Here is a 22,643-nt window from a genome sequence, read left to right as displayed (position 1 = left end):
TGTGTGTGTGTGTACGTGTGTGTGTGTGTGTGTGCGTAAGTGAATGTTGTGTGTCCGTTCTATTGACTAATATGTCTGTTGATTTGAAGTGATATGAATAGTCCCAGGATGCACTGTAACCACAACAAAACACAACACCTCGGGTCCTGGTCTAAAGCAGTGCACTACATAGGGAATAGGGCCCTGGTCTAAAATAGTACCCTACGTAGGGAATAGGGCCCTGGTCTAAAGTAGTACCCTACGTAGGGAATAGGGCCCTGGTCTAAAGTAGTGCCCTACGTAGGGAATAGGGCCCAGGTCTAAAGTAGTGCCCTATATAGGGAATAGGGTCCTGGTCTAAAGTAGTGCACTATATATAGGGAATAGGGCCCTGGTCTAAAGTAGTGCCCTACGTAGGGAATAGGGCCCTGGTCTAAAGTAGTGCCCTACGTAGGGAATAGGGCCCTGGTCTAAAGTAGTGCCCTACGTAGGGAATAGGGCCCAGGTCTAAAGTAGTGCCCTATATAGGGAATAGGGCCCTGGTCTAAAGTAGTGCTCTATATAGGGAATAGGGCCCTGGTCTAAAGTAGTGCCCTATATAGGGAATAGGGCCCTGGTCTAAAGTAGTGCCCTACGTAGGGAATAGGGCCCTGGTCTAAAGTAGTGCCCTACGTAGGGAATAGGGCCCTGGTCTAAAGTAGCGCCCTACGTAGGGAATAGGGCCCTGGTCTAAAGTAGTGCCCTACAAAGGGAATAGGACCCTGGTCTAAAGTAGTGCCCTACGTAGGGAATAGGACCCTGGTCTAAAGTAGTGCCCTACGTAGGGAATAGGGCCCTGGTCTAAAGTAGTGCCCTACAAAGTGAATAAGGACCTGGTCTAAAGTAGTGCCCTACGTAGGGAATAGGGCCCTGGTCTAAAGTAGTGCCCTATGTAGGGAATAGGGCCCTGGTCTAAAGTAGTGCCCTACATAGGGAATAGGGCCCTGGTCTAAAGTAGTGCTCTACGTAGGGAATAGGACCCTGGTCTAAAGTAGTGCACTACGTAGGGAATAGGGCCCTGGTCTAAAGTAGTGCACTACGTAGGGAATAGGGCCCTGGTCTAAAGTAGTGGTCTACGTAGGGAATAGGGTTCTGGTCTAAAGTAGTGCACTATATAGGGAATAGGGCCCTGGTCTAATGTACTGCACTATATATAGGTAATAGGGTTCTGGTCTATAGTAGTGCATTATATAGGGAATAGGGCCCTGGTCTAAAGTAGTGCACTATATAGGGAATAGGGCCCTGGTCTAAAGTACTGCACTATATAGGGAATAGGGCCCTGGTCTATAGTAGTGCATTATATAGGGAATAGGGCCCTGGTCTAAAGTACTGCACTATATAGGGAATAGGGCCCGACTCTAAAGTAGGTCACTACATAGGCAATAGGGCCCTGGTCTAAAGTACTGCACTACATAGGCAATAGGGCCCTGGTCTAAAGTACTGCACTACATAAGGAATAGGGCCCTGGTCTAAAGTACTGCACTACATAGGGAATAGGGCCCTGGTCTGAAGTACTGCACTACATAGGAAATAGGGTGTAATTTGGGACTCAGACACCTTGACTTAATGTTATCCGGTCGCTGACAGAGATGGCCCGCCTCTCTTCGCGTTCTTAGGAAACTATGGTAGATTGGTAGATGACTTGTTAGATATTACTGCATGGTCGGAACTAGAAGCACAAGCATTTAGCATCACTCACATTAACATCTGCTAAGTCTTGGCATGGTTCGTTCTCCTGTCTACAGCCTTCACATACTGTATGTCTCATGACATGGTTCTCCTGTCTACAGCCTTCAAATACTGTATGTCTCATGACATGGTTCTCCTCCCTACGGCCTTCTCATACTGTATGTCTCATGACATGGTTCTCCTGTCTACAGCCTTCACATACTGTATGTCTCATGACATGGTTCTCCTGTCTACAGCCTTCACATACTGTATGTCTCATGACATGGTTCTCCTCCCTACAGCCTTCACATACTGTATGTCTCATGACATGGTTATCCTGTCTACAGCCTTCACATACTGTATGTCTCATGACATGGTTCTCCTGTCTACAGCCTTCACATACTGTATGTCTCATGACATGGTTCTCCTGTCTACAGCCTTCACATACTGTATGTCTCATGACATGGTTCTCCTCCCTACAGCCTCTCAGGTCTTGTGGTGTTTGGGGGCTGTTGTGCAGTTTTCAATTCAGGATGGCTGCATGGTGACAGGGAGAGCCCATTCCAGCTGGTGCTAGCCTCACTGTGTGTGTGTGTTTGGTGTGTGTGTGTCTGTTTGGTGTGTGTGTGTTTGGTGTGTGTTTGTTTGGTGTGTGTGTGTGTTTGGTGTGTGTTTGGTGTGTGTGTGGTGTGATTGGTTTGTGTGTGTGTGTGTGTGGTGTATGTGTTTGGTGTGTCTGTGTGTGTGTGTGTGTGTGTTTGGTGTGTGTGTGTGTTTGGTGTGTGTGTGTGTGTGTGTGTGTTTGGTGTGTGTGTGTGTGTTTGGTGTGTGTGTTTAGTGTGTGTCGTGAGGTGTTGTTTCCCATACAGACTTGGACCAGCTGGTGCCTCTCTCTGACAAATGACAATGTGTTTGTTAACAGTGTTCTCTGTCCACCTGCTGAGTTTGACTAGTGTGTGTGTGTGTGTGTGTGCGTGTGTGTGTGTGTGTGTGTGTGTGTGTTGTGTCTGGTGTGTGTGTGTGTGTGCCCACCTGCTGAGGTGACTGCATTAAAATCCTCTCAACAAATTACCTGCATAATTAACAGCTAAAGATCTGAGACACTGACAGACTGCTGGTAGTAATGTGTTGTAGGTATAGATATGATATACTGACAGACTGCTGGTAGTAATGTGTTGTAGTTATAGATATGATATACTGACAGACTGCTGGTAGTAATGTGCTGTAGTTATATATATGATATACTGACAGACTGCTGGTAGTAATGTGTTGTAGTTATAGATATGATATGGTAGTAATGTGTTGTAGTTATAGATATGATATACTGACAGACTGCTGGTAGTAATGTGTTGTAGTTATAGATATGATATACTGACAGACTGCTGGTAGTAATGTGTTGTAGTTATAGATATGATATACTGACAGACTGCTAGTAGTAATGTGCTGTAGTTATAGATATGATATACTGACAGACTGCTGGTAGTAATGTGTTGTAGTTATAGATATGATATACTGACAGACTGCTGGTAGTAATGTGTTGTAGTTATAGATATGATATGGTAGTAATGTGTTGTAGTTATAGATATGATATACTGACAGACTGCTGGTAGTGGTAGTAATGTGTTGTAGTTATAGATATGATATGGTAGTAATGTGTTGTAGTTATAGATATGATATACTGACAGACTGCTAGTAGTAATGTGCTGTAGTTATAGATATGATATACTGGCAGACTGCTGGTAGTAATGTGTTGTAGTTATAGATATGATATACTGACAGACTGCTCGTAGTAATGTGCTGTAGTTATAGATATGATATACTGACAGACTGCTGGTAGTAATGTGTTGTAGTTATAGATATGATATACTGACAGACTGCTGGTAGTAATGTGTTGTAGTTATAGATATGATATACTGACAGACTGCTGGTAGTGGTAGTAATGTGTTGTAGTTATAGATATGATATGGTAGTAATGTGTTGTAGTTATAGATATGATATACTGACAGACTGCTGGTAGTAATGTGTTGTAGTTATAGATATGGTATACTGACAGACTGCTGGTAGTAATGTGTTGTAGTTATAGATATGATATACTGACAGACTGCTGGTAGTAATGTGTTGTAGTTATAGATATGATATACTGGCAGACTGCTGGTAGTAATGTGTTGTAGTTATAGATATGATATACTGACAGACTGCTGGTAGTAATGTGTTGTATTTATAGATATGATATACTGACAGACTGCTGGTAGTAATGTGTTGTAGTTATAGATATGATATACTGACAGACTGCTGGTAGTAATGTGTTGTAGTTATAGATATGATATACTGGCAGACTGCTGGTAGTGGTAGTAATGTGTTGTAGTTATAGATATGATATGGTAGTAATGTGTTGTAGTTATAGATATGATATACTGACAGACTGCTAGTAGTAATGTGCTGTAGTTATAGATATGATATACTGACAGACTGCTGGTAGTAATGTGTTGTAGGTATAGATATGATATACTGACAGACTGCTGGTAGTAATGTGCTGTAGTTATAGATATGATATACTGACAGACTGCTGGTAGTAATGTGTTGTAGTTATAGATATGATATACTGACAGACTGCTGGTAGTAATGTGTTGTAGTTATAGATATGATATACTGACAGACGGCTGGTAGTAATGTGTTGTAGTTATAGATATGATATACTGACAGACTGCTGGTAGTAATGCGTTGTAGTTATAGATATGATATACTGGCAGACTGCTGGTAGTAATGTGTTGTAGTTATAGATATGATATACTGGCAGACTGCTGGTAGTAATGTGTTGTAGTTATAGATATGATATACTGACAGACTGCTGGTAGTAATGTGTTGTAGTTATAGATATGATATGGTACTAATGTGTTGTAGTTATATATATGATATACTGACAGACTGCTGGTAGTAATGTGTTGTAGTTATAGATATGATATACTGGCAGACTGCTGGTAGTAATGTGTTGTAGTTATAGATATGATATACTGGCAGACTGCTGGTAGTAATGTGTTGTAGTTATAGATATGATATGGTAGTAATGTGTTGTAGTTATAGATATGATATACTGACAGACTGCTGGTAGTAATGTGTTGTAGTTATAGATATGATATACTGACAGACTGCTGGTAGTAATGTGTTGTAGTTATAGATATGATATACTGACAGACTGCTGGTAGTAATGTGTTGTAGTTATAGATATGATATACTGACAGACTGCTGGTAGTGGTAGTAATGTGTTGTAGTTATAGATATGATATGGTAGTAATGTGTTGTAGTTATAGATATGATATACTGACAGACTGCTAGTAGTAATGTGCTGTAGTTATAGATATGATATACTGACAGACTGCTGGTAGTAATGTGCTGTAGTTATAGATATGATATACTGACAGACTGCTGGTAGTAATGTGTTGTAGTTATAGATATGATATACTGACAGACTGCTGGTAGTAATGTGTTGTAGTTATAGATATGCTATACTGACAGACTGCTGGTAGTAATGTGTTGTAGTTATAGATATGATATACTGGCAGACTGCTGGTAGTAATGTGTTGTAGTTATAGATATGATATGGTAGTAATGTGTTGTAGTTATAGATATGATATACTGACAGACTGCTGGTAGTAATGTGTTGTAGTTATAGATATGATATGGTACTAATGTGTTGTAGTTATATATATGATATACTGACAGACTGCTGGTAGTAATGTGTTGTAGTTATAGATATGATATACTGGCAGACTGCTGGTAGTAATGTGTTGTAGTTATAGATATGATATACTGGCAGACTGCTGGTAGTATTGTGTTGTAGTTATAGATATGATATGGTAGTAATGTGTTGTAGTTATAGATATGAGATACTGACAGACTGCTGGTAGTAATGTGTTGTAGTTATAGATATGATATACTGACAGACTGCTGGTAGTAATGTGTTGTAGTTATAGATATTATATACTGACAGACTGCTGGTAGTAATGTGTTGTAGGTATAGATATGATATACTGACAGACTGCTGGTAGTAATGTGCTGTAGTTATAGATATGATATACTGACAGACTGCTGGTAGTAATGTGCTGTAGTTATAGATATGATATACTGACAGACTGCTGGTAGTAATGTGTTGTAGTTATAGATATGATATGGTAGTAATGTGTTGTAGGTATAGATATGATATTCTGGCAGACTGCTGGTAGTAATGTGTTGTAGTTATAGATATGATATACTGGCAGACTGCTGGTAGTAATGTGTTGTAGTTATAGATATGATATACTGACAGACTGCTGGTAGTAATGTGTTGTAGTTATAGATATGATATGGTACTAATGTGTTGTAGTTATATATATGATATACTGACAGACTGCTGTTAGTAATGTGTTGTAGTTATAGATATGATATACTGGCAGACTGCTGGTAGTAATGTGTTGTAGTTATAGATATGATATGGTAGTAATGTGTTGTAGTTATAGATATGATATACTGACAGACTGCTGGTAGTAATGTGTTGTAGTTATAGATATGATATACTGACAGACTGCTGGTAGTAATGTGTTGTAGTTATAGATATGATATACTGACAGACTGCTGGTAGTAATGTGTTGTAGTTATAGATATGATATACTGACAGACTGCTGGTAGTAATGTGTTGTAGTTATAGATATGATATACTGACAGACTGATGGTAGTAATGTGTTGTAGTTATAGATATGATATGGTAGTAATGTGTTGTAGTTATAGATATGATATACTGACAGACTGCTGGTAGTAATGTGTTGTAGTTATAGATATGATATACTGACAGACTGCTGGTAGTAATGTGTTGTAGGTATAGATATGATATACTGACAGACTGCTGGTAGTAATGGGTTGCAGTTATAGATATGATATACTGGCAGACTGCTGGTAGTAATGTGTTGTAGTTATAGATATGATATACTGACAGACTGCTGTTAGTAATGTGTTGTAGGTATAGATATGATATACTGACAGACTGCTGGTAGTAATGGGTTGCAGTTATAGATATGATATACTGGCAGACTGCTGGTAGTAATGTGTTGTAGTTATAGATATGATATGGTAGTAATGTGTTGTAGTTATAGATATGATATACTGACAGACTGCTGGTAGTAATGTGTTGTAGTTATAGATATGATATACTGACAGACTGCTGGTAGTAATGTGTTGTAGTTATAGATATGATATACTGGCAGACTGCTGGTAGTAATGTGTTGTAGTTATAGATATGATATACTGACAGACTGCTGTTAGTAATGTGTTGTAGGTATAGATATGATATACTGACAGACTGCTGTTAGTAATGTGTTGTAGTTATAGATATGATATGGTAGTAATGTGTTGTAGTTATAGATATGATATACTGGCAGACTGCTGGTAGTAATGTGTTGTAGTTATAGATATGATATACTGACAGACTGCTGGTAGTACTGTGTTGTTGTAATGGACTACAGGAGGGTTTCACACAGTCTTCTGATGACACTGATATAAACCAAGGAGGAGACAGCAAATTTAAATGACACTGATTATTTTGACCAAGATAATGATTATTATGACCAAGATAATGGTATGATTAACTATGACCAAGATAATGATTATGACCAAGATAATGGTATGATTAACTATGACCAAGATAATGATTATGACCAAGATAATGGTATGATTATTATGACCAAGATAATGATATGAACTATTATGACCAAGATAACAGTTATTATGACCAAGATAGTGATTATTATGACCAAGATAATGATACAATTAATTATGACCAAGATAATGGTATGATTATTATGACCAAGATAATGATATGAACTATTATGGCCAATATAACGATTATTATGACCAAGATAATGGTATGATTAATTATGACCAAGATAATGATTATTATGACCAAGATAATGTTTATTATGACCAAGATAATGATATGATTATAATGACCAAGATAATGATATGAACTATTATGGCCAAGATAATCATAGAAAAGTAATCTAATGAACAGGGAATGTGATTCTATTTTACTTCTTATTCTCAATCTACACTGAACAAAAATATAAACACAACATTAAACAATTTCAAAGATTACAGTTCATTTATAGAAATTAGTCAATTGTAATATATTAATTAGGCCCTAATGTATGGATTTCAAATGACTGGGAATTGCAAATATGCATCTGTTGGTCTTAGATACCTTAAAAAAAGTAGGGGCGTGGATCAGAAAACCAGTCAGTATCTGGTGTGGATCAGAAAACCAGTCAGTATCTGGTGTGACAAACCATTTGCCTCAAGCAGATCTTACCCATCTCCTTCACATAGAGTTGATCAGGCTGTTGATTGTGGCCTGTGGAATGTTGTCCCACTCCTCTTCCGTGGCTGTGTGAAGTTGCTTGATATTGGCGGGAACTGGAACACGACGTCATACACGTAGATCCAGAGCATCCCAAACATGCTCAATGGGTGACATGTCTGGTGAGTATGCAGGCCATGGAAGAACTGGGACATTTTCAGCTTCCAGGAATTGTGTGCAGATCCTTGCAATATTGGGGCCGTGCATTATCATGCTGAGACATGAGGTGAGGGCCATAACCCTGTCCATACCGTAACCATGCCCATACCATAACCCTTCCCATACCATAACCCTACCCATACCATAACCCTACCCATACCATAACCCTACCCATACCATAACCCTGCCCATACCATAACCCTACCCATACCATAACCCTACCCATACCATAACACTACCCATACCGTAACCCTACCCTACCCATACCATAACCCCTACCCCTACCATAACCCTACCCATACCATAATCCTGCCCCTACCATAACCCTGCCCATACCATACCATGACCCTACCCATACCATAACCCTACCCATACCATAACCCCTACCCCTACCATAACCCTACCCATACCATAATCCTGCCCCTACCATAACCCTGCCCATACCATACCATGACCCTACCCATACCATAACCCTACCCATACCATAACCCTACCCATACCATAACCCTGCCCATACCATACCATGACCCTACCCATACCATAACCCTACCCATACCATAACCCTGCCCATACCATAACACTACCCATACCATAACACTACCCATACCATAACACTACCCATACCATAACCCTACCCATACCATACCATGACCCTACCCATACCATAACCCTACCCATACCATAACCCTACCCATAACATAACCCTACCCATACCATAACCCTACCCATACCATAACCCTGCCCATAACATAACCCTACCCATAACATAACCCTACCCATACTACCATGACCCTACCCATACCATAACCCTACCCATAACATAACCCTGCCCATACCATACCATGACCCTACCCATACCATAACCCTACCCATACTACCATGACCCTACCCATACCATAACCCTACCCATACCATAACCCTACCCATACCATAACCCTACCCATACCATAACCCTACCCTACCCCTACCATAACCCTGCCCATACCATAACCCTGCCCATACCATACCATGACCCTACCCATACCATAATCCTGCCCCTACCATAACCCTACCCATACCATAACCCTACCCATACCATAACCCTACCCATACCATAACCCTACCCATACCATAACCCTACCCTACCCCTACCATAACCCTGCCCATACCATAACCCTGCCCATACCATACCATGACCCTACCCATACCATAATCCTGCCCCTACCATAACCCTGCCCATACCATACCATGACCCTACCCATACCATAACCCTACCCATACCATAACCCTACCCATACCATAACCCTGCCCATACCATACCATGACCCTACCCATACCATAACCCTACCCATACCATAACCCTGCCCATACCATAACACTACCCATACCATAACACTACCCATACCATAACACTACCCATACCATAACCCTACCCATACCATACCATGACCCTACCCATACCATAACCCTACCCATACCATAACCCTACCCATAACATAACCCTACCCATACCATAACCCTACCCATACCATAACCCTGCCCATAACATAACCCTACCCATAACATAACCCTACCCATACTACCATGACCCTACCCATACCATAACCCTACCCATAACATAACCCTGCCCATACCATACCATGACCCTACCCATACCATAACCCTACCCATACTACCATGACCCTACCCATACCATAACCCTACCCATACCATAACCCTACCCTACCCCTACCATAATCCTACCCATACCATAACCCTACCCTACCCCTACCATAACCCTACCCATACCATAACACTACCCATACCGTAACCCTACCCATACCGTAACCCTACCCATACCGTAACCCTACCCCTACCATAACCCTACCCCTACCCTGACCCTACCCATACCATAACACTACCCATACCATAACCCTGCCCATACCATAACCCTACCCATACCATAACCCTACCCATACCATAACCCTACCCATACCATAACCCTACCCTATCCCTACCATAACCCTACCCATACCATAACACTACCCATACCGTAACCCTACCCATACCGTAACACTACCCATACCATAACACTACCCATACCGTAACCCTACCCATACCGTAACACTACCCATACCGTAACCCTACCCATACCGTAACCCTACCCCTACCATAACCCTACCCCTACCGTAACCCTACCCATACCGTAACACTACCCATACCGTAACCCTACCCATACCGTAACCCTACCCCTACCATAACCCTACCCCTACCATGACCCTACCCATACCGTAACCCTACCCCTACCATAACCCTAACCCCTACCATGACCCTACCCATACCATAACACTACCCATACCATAACCCTACCCATACCATAACCCTACCCATACCGTAACCCTACCCCTACCCATACCATAACACTACCCATACCATGACCCTACCCATACCATAACCCTACCCATACCATACCATGACCCTACCCATACCATAACACTACCCCTACCATAACCCTACCCATACCATAACCCTACCCATACCATAACCCTACCCATACCATACCATGACCCTACCCATACCATAACACTACCCATACCGTAACCCTACCCCTACCATAACCCTACCCATACCATAACCCTACCCATACCATAACCCTACCCATACCATAACACTACCCATACCATAACCCTGCCCATACCATAACCCTACCCATACCATAACACTACCCATACCATAACCCTGCCCATACCGTAACACTACCCATACCATAACCCTGCCCATACCATAACCCTGCCCATACCGTAACACTACCCATACCGTAACCCTACCCATACCATAACCCTGCCCATACCATAACCCTACCCCTACCATAACCCTACCCATACCATAACCCTACCCATACCATAACCCTGCCCATACCGTAACACTACCCATACCGTAACCCTACCCATACCATAAACCTACCCATACCATACACCTACCCATACCATAGCCCTACCCATACCATAACTCTACCCATACCATAAACCTGCCCATACCATAACCCTACCACCACCCCATGGGGCACTCTGCTCACAACGTTGACATCAGCAAACCGCTCGCCAAGACATCACCATACACGCTGTCTGCCATCTGCCTGGTACAGTTGAAACTAGGATTCATCTGTGAAGAGCACATTTCTCCACCGTACCAGTGGCCATCGAAGTTGAGCATTTGCCCACTGAATTCGGTTACGACGCCGAATTGCAGTCAGGTCAAGACTTTGGTGAGGAAGACGAGCCTGCAGATGAGCTTCCCTGAGACGATTTCTGACAGTTTGTGCAGAAATTCATCGTTTGTGCAAACCAACAGTTTCATCTCGGACGATCCCTCAGGTCAAGAAGCTGGATGTGGAGGTCCTGGGCTGGCGTGGTTACAAGTGGTCTGTGGTTGTGAGGCCGGTTGGACGTACTGCCAAATTCTCTAAAATTATGTTGGAGGCGGCTTATAGTAGAGAAATTAATTTAATTATCTGGCAACAGTGGACATTCTTGCAGTCAGCATGCCAGTTGCACACTCCCTCAAAACTTGAGACATCTGTGGCATTGTGTTTTGTGACAAAACTGCATATTTTAGAATGGCCTTTTATTATCCCCAGCACAAGGTGCACCTTTGTAATGCTTTTTCGGTTTTAATCAGTTTCTTGACATGCCAAACCGGTCAAATTTGTGCAATAGTTTTTTTGAGAAATCCGTTTTGTTTTGCGCACATTGAACATTTGGGTATTGTTTATTTCAGCTCATGAAACATGGGACCAACACTTTACATGTTGTGTTTATAATTTTGTTCAGTGTGTATCTCGATCCCGATCTCGATCTCGATCCCAAATCCCAAATCTTAATCCCAATCTTAATTTGTTCATGGTCTGCTGTCCTAAAAACCCAACTCCCTCCCTCCCTCCCTCCCTCCCTCCCTCCCTCCCTCCCTCCCTCCCTCCCTCCCTCCCTCCCTCCCTCCCTCCCTCCCTCCCTCCCTCCCTCCCCTCCCTCCCTTCCTCCCTCCCTCCCTCCCTCCCTCCCTCTCCTTCTCGTTCTAAACGTCCTATATGTTTTCCTGTAATATCTCATTATGTTGTAGACTGTTAGTCAGCGTTTTAAGTGTACAAACTGACAGTTTCTCCTCATGTTTTCCTGATTTTTCTGCTTCCCTGTGCAGCTGTGGCAGCAGGAAATACTGTTTGCTGATTCCTGTTTCTGCTGCGTAGCTGCATGTATTTCCCCCAGGTAGTGTAACCTGGGAGTCATATTGACATGTTGGTGTTTTCACAGCGCCGTGCGGAGGCCGCTCGACAGGGTCAGAGGGGACCGTCCTGTCCCCAAATTATCCCCGTAATTATACCCAGAGTCTGACCTGCGTCTACCACATCTTTGTCCCCGGGGACTTTGGTAAGTATTCTCTCTCTGGTTTAATTCTGCTCTCTCTCTCTCTCTCTCTCTCTCTCTCTCTCTCTCTCTCTCTCTCTCAATCACAAACTCTGTCCCTCTCTTTATCTCTCCCTCCCCTCTCTCTCTTTATCTCTCCCTCCCCTCTCGGTCTCTCCCTCCCCTCTCTCTCCTTCTCCCCCCTTCTCAGTTTCTCACTCCCCCTCTCTCTCTCTCCTTCTCTCTCCCTCCCCAGCTCTCCCTCTCTCTCTCTCCTTCTCTTTCCCTCCCCCCTCTCTCTCTCCTTCTCTTTCCCTTCTCCCTCTCCCTCTCTCTCCCTCTCCCTCTCCCTCTCCCTCTCCCCCCCCCTCTCTCTCCCTCTCTCTCCCTCTCTCTCCCTCTGTCTCTGTCTCTGTCTCTGTCTCTGTCTTTGTCTCTCTGCAGTTTGTGCTGCTGTCTCATAATGTCCCATAGACCATGGTTGCTGTTGTTCAGCTGCTATAGGTAATGTAGTGAACTGCAACAGAACAGTGCGGTGTTTCTACTGTATATGTGGCTCTACTGAGGAAGTAGGAGGCATTCTGCTTTACAGGAAACACAAGATAATAGTTCAACTCCAGTCCACTGTATTATAACTACTGACACCACCTCACATTACCAAGATTTGATCATTCAGGATGCGGACAGAAAGCCTTATCAGAAACCACGGTGGTTATATGTCTCCTATACATGTAGTAAACTATAGCTACATTTTCAGCAACAAGATGGTGGTTCTACGTCGGGCTTTACTAACGAGGTGGAGGAATTTGTGTCTCGGGAGAAACAAAAAGCTGTGATTATAACTGACCTCACCTTTTTACCGACTCAGAGAACATTTGGATATTCAGGATAAAGTCAAACCAAAAACAAAAACCCACAACAGGTCAAGTGAAGGGTCAAAGACAAACTGGTAACTACTAATGAGGTGGAGGAAGAGTCTCAGGAGAAACACAATAGTTATCCCTTGGCCAGCTACAGTACTGTGACATGTCGGCTCACTGACCGCAGGTTACCGACCTAGAGACGATTTGGCCAATCAGGATGAGGACAGAAAAACATTATTTAGAAACCGTGGTGATTACGGTCTCCTCCATGTTAACAACAGAGTTGTCTTCCTATATGATTGCATTAATAAGACAGAGGGACTGTGTCTCAGAGAACAACAGGGCTGGTTTTACTAATAAGACAGAGGGACTGTGTCTCAGAGAACAACAGGGCTGGTTTTACTAATAAGACAGAGGGACTGAGTCTCAGAGAACAACAGGGCTGGTTTTTACTAATAAGACAGAGGGACTGTGTCTCAGAGAACAACAGGGCTGGTTTTACTAATAAGACAGAGGAACTGTGTCTCAGAGAACAACAGGGCTGGTTTTGCTAATAAGACAGAGGGACTGTGTCTCAGAGAACAACAGGGCTGGTTTTACTAATAAGACAGAGGGACTGTGTCTCAGAGAACAACAGGGCTGGTTTTACTAATAAGACAGAGGGACTGTGTCTCAGAGAACAACAGGGCTGGTTTTACTAATAAGACAGAGGAACTGTGTCTCAGAGAACAACAGGGCTGGTTTTGCTAATAAGACAGAGGGACTGTGTCTCAGAGAACAACAGGGCTGGTTTTACTAATAAGACAGAGGGACTGTGTCTCAGAGAACAACAGGGCTGGTTTTACTAATAAGACAGAGGGACTGTGTCTCAGAGAACAACAGGGCTGGTTTTACTAATAAGACAGAGGGACTGTGTCTCAGAGAACAACAGGGCTGGTTTTACTAATAAGACAGAGGGACTGTGTATCAGAGAACAACAGGGCTGGTTTTACTAATAAGACAGAGGGACTGAGTCTCAGAGAACAACAGGGCTGGTTTTACTAATAAGACAGAGGGACTGAGTCTCAGAGAACAACAGGGCTGGTTTTACTAATAAGACAGAGGAACTGTGTCTCAGAGAACAACAGGGCTGGTTTTACTAATAACACAGAAGGACTGTGTCTCAGAACAACAGGGCTGGTTTTACTAATAAGACAGTGGGACTGTGTCTCAGAACAACAGGGCTGGTTTTTACTAATAAGACAGAGGGACTGAGTCTCAGAGAACAACAGGGCTGGTTTTTACTAATAAGACAGAGGGACTGAGTCTCAGAGAACAACAGGGCTGGTTTTTACTAATAAGACAGAGGGACTGTGTCTCAGAGAACAACAGGGCTGGTTTTACTAATAAGACAGAGGGACTGAGTCTCAGAGAACAACAGGGCTGGTTTTACTAATAAGACAGAGGGACTGTGTCTCAGAGAACAACAGGGCTGGTTTTACTAATAAGACAGAGGAACTGTGTCTCAGAACAATGGGCCTGGTCCTCAATGGACATGGTATTCCATGGACTTCCTGTTACCCAAAATGCAACACCATAGTACATCATTAACTATCTTACAAACTTCTCCTCAATGGACGTGGTATTCCATTTTATTTGATTTTATTTCTGCCTTATTATCAATCCCTCTCACTAAGTGGCCCTGAATTGATGAGAGGATTGAAGTTATGTCCTCTTATCGAGCCAGGGGGACATTCCCTAAAGAACTCCATGATTGTTACACATGCTTGAATTAATCTCCGGGTTTGACAAACTGTCTTGACAGTTAGGATTATTTTGTTGCCATCTTCCACTTCTCAGGGAGTCAGACACACTGTGTGTGTCCTAAATGCCACCCCAAGCCCCCTTCCAACATAGTGCACTACTTCTGATAAGGGTCCATTAGGGTGCCATTTGAGAAGTTGCCTTCCACATGGTTTTTAAATGAACGCTCCCATTTCGACATGTCTTCATGGCTGCTGACTAGACTGCTCAGAATGCTGACAAATGGCTGAATGGAGCATGAGGCTCTAGGGAGAGAAAAAGAAAACTTGCCCTACCTGTGACAATATATCATATCCCTTTACAACAACACCCATGGACTATGTGTGTTGTCTGCTTCTTAAAATGGCAAACCATTCTGTATTTAGTGCACTATGAAGGGCATAGGGTACCATTCAGGACTCATGACGGTAGTATACATCTGTGGCAGAGGACCTCCCTGATGTGTCTTGACCAAACAGACACTTGAAGTCAAGGGGTCACATCCCGAATTGAACCCTTTTCCCTTATTTAGTGAACTACTTTTGACCAGAAGGGCCCTGGTTGAAAGGAGTGCATTTTAAATAGGAATAAGGGTGGCATTTGGGTTTGTGTCCTCGGTCGGGATGTATTGGTCTCAGCTGGGCTGGCAGAGGAAGGTCAGGCTAAAAAATCACCTCATAAATTGAGGGCCATTCAGAGGGGGTTGATAACAAGTACATTTAGAAATTGTTGCTGTTATTGCTGCTGGTGTTTCTGTTGTTGGTGCTGTTGTTGTTGCTGTTTTTGTTGTTGTTGTTGTTGCTGTTGTTGTTGTTTTGGTGCTGTTGTTGTTGTTGCTGTTGTTGTTGCTGTTGTTGTTGTTGTTGTTGTTGTTGTTGTTGTTGTTGTTGCTGTTTTTGTTGTTTTGGTGCTGTTGTTGTTGTTGCTGTTGTTGTTGCTGTTTTTGTTGTTGTTGGTGTTGCTGTTGTTGTTGCTGTTATTGCTGCTGGTGTTTCTGTTGTTGTTGCTGTTTTTGTTGTTGTTGTTGTTGCTGTTGTTGTTGTTTTGGTGCTGTTGTTGTTGTTGCTGTTGTTGTTGTTTTGGTGCTGTTGTTGTTGTTGCTGTTGTTGTTGCTGTTTTTGTTGTTGTTGGTGTTGCTGTTGTTGTTGCTGTTTTTGTTGTTGTTGCTGTTGTTGTTGTTTTGGTGCTGTTGTTGGTGCTGTTGTTGTTGTTGTTGCTGTTGTTGTTGTTGTTGTTGTTGTTGTTGTTGGTGTTGCTGTTGTTGTTGGTGGTGTTGTTGGTGCTGTTGTTGTTGTTGTTGGTGTTGCTGTTGTTGTTGTTGTTGTTGTTGGTGTCGCTGTTGTTGTTGTTGCTGTTGTTGTTGTTGTTGTTGGTGGTGTTGCTGTTGTCGTTGTTGGTGTTGCTGTAGTTGTTGGTGTTGCTGTTGTTACTGCTGTTGTTGTTGCCGTTGTTGCTGTTCTTCTTGTTGTTGTTGATTTTTTTAGCCAACAGAAACAGAGTAAACAGCCGACAGACAATAACACACATATGCTGGTATGTAATGTTGTTGCTGCTGTTAGCCATTTGAATTGTATTTGTCTAATAGGATCCATAGAAAAACACACACACACTGCCAGCCAATGTTCTTATGCTAATGTCATTGATGGTGTTTGCATGACAGAAAGCAGGGCGAGTCTTTGATGGCTAATGGTTTTCAGCCATGCTGCTAATGTGCTCTGTACAGTAGATACAGGAGAGGCACCCTATTACTTATATAGTGCACTACTTTTATATATATGGCCTCTAGTCAAAAGTAGTGCACTACTTTTATATATATGGGCTCTAGTCAAAAGTAGTGCACTATACAGGAATAGGGTGCCATTTGGGATGTATCCTGTGTAGAACACTACTGACAGACTGATGGACTGTACATGCTGTTATAACACTACTGACAGACTGATGGACTGTACATGCTATTATAACACTACTGACAGACTGATGGACTGTAAACACTATTATAACACTACTGACAGACTGATGGACTGTACATGCTGTTATACTATTATAACACTACTGACAGACTGATGGACTGTACATGCTGTTATACTATTATAACACTACTGACAGACTGATGGACTGTACATGCTGTTATAACACTACTGACAGACTGATGGACTGTACACACTATTATAACACTACTGACAGACTGATGGACTGTACACACTATTATAACACTACTGACAGACTGATGGACTGCAAACACTATTATAACACTACTGACAGACTGATGGACTGTACATGCTGTTATAACACTACTGACAGACTGATGGACTGTACACACTATTATAACACTACTGACAGACTGATGGACTGTACACACTATTATAACACTACTGACAGACTGATGGACTGTACACACTATTATAACACTACTGACAGACTGATGGACTGTACATGCTGTTATAACACTACTGACAGACTGATGGACTGTACATGCTGTTAGAACACTACTGACAGACTGATGGACTGTACACACTATTATAACACTACTGACAGACTGATGGACTGTACACACTATTATAACACTACTGACAGACTGATGGACTGTACATGCTGTTATACTATTATAACACTACTGACAGACTGATGGACTGTACATGCTATTATAACACTACTGACAGTCTGATGCTGTACATGCTGTTATACTATTATAACACTACTGACAGTCTGGTGGACTGTACATGCTGTTAGAACACTACTGACAGTCTGATGCACTGTACACACTATTATAACACTACTGACAGACTGATGGACTGTACATGCTGTTATACTATTATAACACTACTGACAGACTGATGGACTGTACATGCTATTATAACACTACTGACAGTCTGATGATGTACATGCTGTTATACTATTATAACACTACTGACAGTCTGATGGACTGTACATGCTGTTAGAACACTACTGACAGACTGATGGACTGTACACACTATTATAACACTACTGACAGACTGATGGACTGTACATGCTGTTATACTATTATAACACTAATGACAGACTGATGGACTGTACACACTATTATAACACTACTGACAGACTGATGGACTGTACATGCTATTGTAACACTACTGACAGACTGATGGACTGTAAACACTATTATACTATTATAACACTACTGACAGACTGATGGACTGTACACACTATTATAACACTACTGACAGACTGATGGACTGTACATGCTATTATAACACTACTGACAGACTGATGGACTGTACACACTATTATAACACTACTGACAGACTGATGGACTCTACATGCTATTATAACACTACTGACAGACTGATGGACTGTAAACACTATTATAACACTACTGACAGACTGATGGACTGTACACACTATTATAACACTACTGACAGACTGATGGACTGTACACACTATTATAACACTACTGACAGACTGATGGACTGTACATGCTGTTATAACACTACTGACAGACTGATGGACTGTGCATGCTGTTATACTATTATAACACTACTGACAGACTGATGGACTGTACATGCTGTTATACTATTAGAACACTACTCACAGACTGATGGACTGTACACACTATTATAACACTACTGACAGACTGATGGACTGTACATGCTATTATAACACTACTGACAGACTGATGGACTGTACACACTATTATAACACTACTGACAGACTGATGGACTGTACACACTATTATAACACTACTGACAGACTGATGGACTGTACATGCTGTTATACTATTATAACACTACTGACAGACTGATGGACTGTACATGCTATTATAACACTACTGACAGTCTGATGCTGTACATGCTGTTATACTATTATAACACTACTGACAGTCTGATGGACTGTACATGCTGTTAGAACACTACTGACAGTCTGATGCACTGTACACACTATTATAACACTACTGACAGACTGATGGACTGTACATGCTGTTATACTATTATAACACTACTGACAGACTGATGGACTGTACATGCTATTATAACACTACTGACTGTCTGATGATGTACATGCTGTTATACTATTATAACAATACTGACAGTCTGATGGACTGTACATGCTGTTAGAACACTACTGACAGACTGATGGACTGTACACACTATTATAACACTACTGACAGACTGATGGACTGTACATGCTGTTATACTATTATAACACTAATGACAGACTGATGGACTGTACACACTATTATAACACTACTGACAGACTGATGGACTGTACACACTATTATAACACTACTGACAGACTGATGGACTGTACACACTATTATAACACTACTGACAGACTGATGGACTGTACATGCTATTGTAACACTACTGACAGACTGATGGACTGTAAACAACACTATTGATACTATTATAACACTACTGACAGACTGATGGACTGTACACACTATTATAACACTACTGACAGACTGATGGACTGTACATGCTATTATAACACTACTGACAGACTGATGGACTGTACACACTATTATAACACTACTGACAGACTGATGGACTGTACATGCTATTATAACACTACTGACAGACTGATGGACTGTAAACACTATTATAACACTACTGACAGACTGATGGACTGTACACACTATTATAACACTACTGACAGACTGATGGACTGTACACACTATTATAACACTACTGACAGACTGATGGACTGTACATGCTGTTATAACACTACTGACAGACTGATGGACTGTGCATGCTGTTATACTATTATAACACTACTGACAGACTGATGGACTGTACATGCTGTTATACTATTATAACACTACTGACAGACTGATGGACTGTACACACTATTATAACACTACTGACAGACTGATGGACTGTACATGATGTTATACTATTATAACACTACTGACAGACTGATGGACTGTACACACTATTATAACACTACTGACAGACTGATGGACTGTAAACACTATTATAACACTACTGACAGACTGATGGACTGTACATGCTGTTATACTATTATAACACTACTGACAGACTGATGGACTGTACACACTATTATAACACTACTGACAGACTGATGGACTGTACATGCTATTATAACACTACTGACAGTCTGATTCTGTACATGCTGTTATACTATTATAACACTACTGACAGACTGATGGACTGTAAACACTATTATAACACTACTGACAGACTGATGGACTGTAAACACTATTATAACACTACTGACAGACTGATGGACTGTACATGCTATTATAACACTACTGACAGTCTGATGCTGTACATGCTGTTATACTATTATAACACTACTGACAGACTGATGGACTGTAAACACTATTATAACACTACTGACAGACTGATGGACTGTACACACTATTATAACACTACTAACAGACTGATGGACTGTACATGCTGTTATAACACTACTGACAGACTGATGGACTGTAAACACTATTATAACACTACTGACATACTGATGGACTGTAAACACTATTATAACACTACTGACAGACTGATGGACTGTACACACTATTATAACACTACTGACAGACTGATGGACTGTAAACACTATTATAACACTACTGACAGACTGATGGACTGTACATGCTGTTATAACACTACTGACAGACTGATGGACTGTACATGCTATTATAACACTACTGACAGTCTGATGGACTGTAAACACTATTATAACACTACTGACAGACTGATGGACTGTACATGCTGTTATACTATTATAACACTACTGACAGACTGATGGACTGTACATGCTGTTAGAACACTACTGACAGACTGATGGACTGTACACACTATTATAACACTACTGACAGACTGATGGACTGTACACACTATTATAACACTACTGACAGACTGATGGACTGTAAACACTATTATAACACTACTGACAGACTGATGGACTGTACACACTATTATAACACTACTGACAGACGGATGGACTGTACATGATGTTATACTATTATAACACTACTGACAGACTGATGGACTGTACACACTATTATAACACTACTGACAGACTGATGGACTGTAAACACTATTATAACACTACTGACAGACTGATGGACTGTACATGCTGTTATACTATTATAACACTACTGACAGACTGATGGACTGTACATGCTGTTATAACACTACTGACAGACTGATGGACTGTACATGCTGTTATACTATTATATCACTACTGACAGACTGATGGACTGTACATGCTATTATAACACTACTGACAGTCTGATGCTGTACATGCTGTTATACTATTATAACACTACTGACAGACTGATGGACTGTACACACTATTATAACACTACTGACAGACTGATGGACTGTACACACTATTATAACACTACTGACAGACTGATGGACTGTACACACTATTATAACACTACTGACATACTGATGGACTGTAAACACTATTATAACACTACTGACAGACTGATGGACTGTACATGCTGTTATACTATTATAACACTACTGACAGACTGATGGACTGTACACACTATTATAACACCACTGACAGACTGATGGACTGTAAACACTATTATAACACTACTGACAGACTGATGGACTGTACATGCTGTTATACTATTATAACACTACTGACAGACTGATGGACTGTACACACTATTATAACACTACTGACAGACTGATGGACTGTACATGCTGTTATACTATTATAACACTACTGACAGACTGATGGACTGTACATGCTGTTATAACTCTACTGACAGACTGATGGACTGTACACACTATTATAACACTACTGACAGACTGATGGACTGTACACACTATTATAACACTACTGACAGACTGATGGACTGTACATGATGTTATACTATTATAACACTACTGACAGACTAATGGACTGTACACACTATTATAACACTACTGACAGACTGATGGACTGTACACACTATTATAACACTACTGACAGACTGATGGACTGTACACACTATTATAACACTACTGACAGACTGATGGACTGTACACACTATTATAACACTACTGACAGACTGATGGACTGTAAACACTATTATAACACTACTGACAGACTGATGGACTGTACACACTATTATAACACTACTGACAGACGGATGGACTGTACATGATGTTATACTATTATAACACTACTGACAGACTGATGGACTGTACACACTATTATAACACTACTGACAGACTGATGGACTGTAAACACTATTATAACACTACTGACAGACTGATGGACTGTACATGCTGTTATACTATTATAACACTACTGACAGACTGATGGACTGTACATGCTGTTATAACACTACTGACAGACTGATGGACTGTACATGCTTTTATACTATTATATCACTACTGACAGACTGATGGACTGTACATGCTATTATAACACTACTGACAGTCTGATGCTGTACATGCTGTTATACTATTA

At 41.4% G+C, this 22,643-nt stretch overlaps 1 protein-coding gene across 1 annotated transcript in view; it reads left to right on the top strand.

Annotated features, from left to right (window-relative positions):
• Window positions 1-22,643, top strand: part of LOC139405210 (CUB and sushi domain-containing protein 3-like) — a gene marked incomplete at its 3' end in the record, with an annotated part of 429,588 nt that overhangs the window by 281,025 nt on the left and 125,920 nt on the right. Inside the window, exon 32 of the mRNA XM_071147639.1 lies at window positions 12,493-12,609. Coding sequence (XP_071003740.1) covers window positions 12,493-12,609 — 117 coding nt within the window. The remainder of the gene's footprint in view (window positions 1-12,492; window positions 12,610-22,643) is intronic.

The sequence above is a fragment of the Oncorhynchus clarkii genome, unplaced genomic scaffold (assembly GCF_045791955.1).
Source record: "Oncorhynchus clarkii lewisi isolate Uvic-CL-2024 unplaced genomic scaffold, UVic_Ocla_1.0 unplaced_contig_6320_pilon_pilon, whole genome shotgun sequence".
Lineage (NCBI taxonomy): Eukaryota > Metazoa > Chordata > Actinopteri > Salmoniformes > Salmonidae > Oncorhynchus > Oncorhynchus clarkii.
The sequence above is the reverse complement of the archived record's forward strand: the minus strand, read 5'-3'. Positions and strand labels throughout refer to the sequence as shown.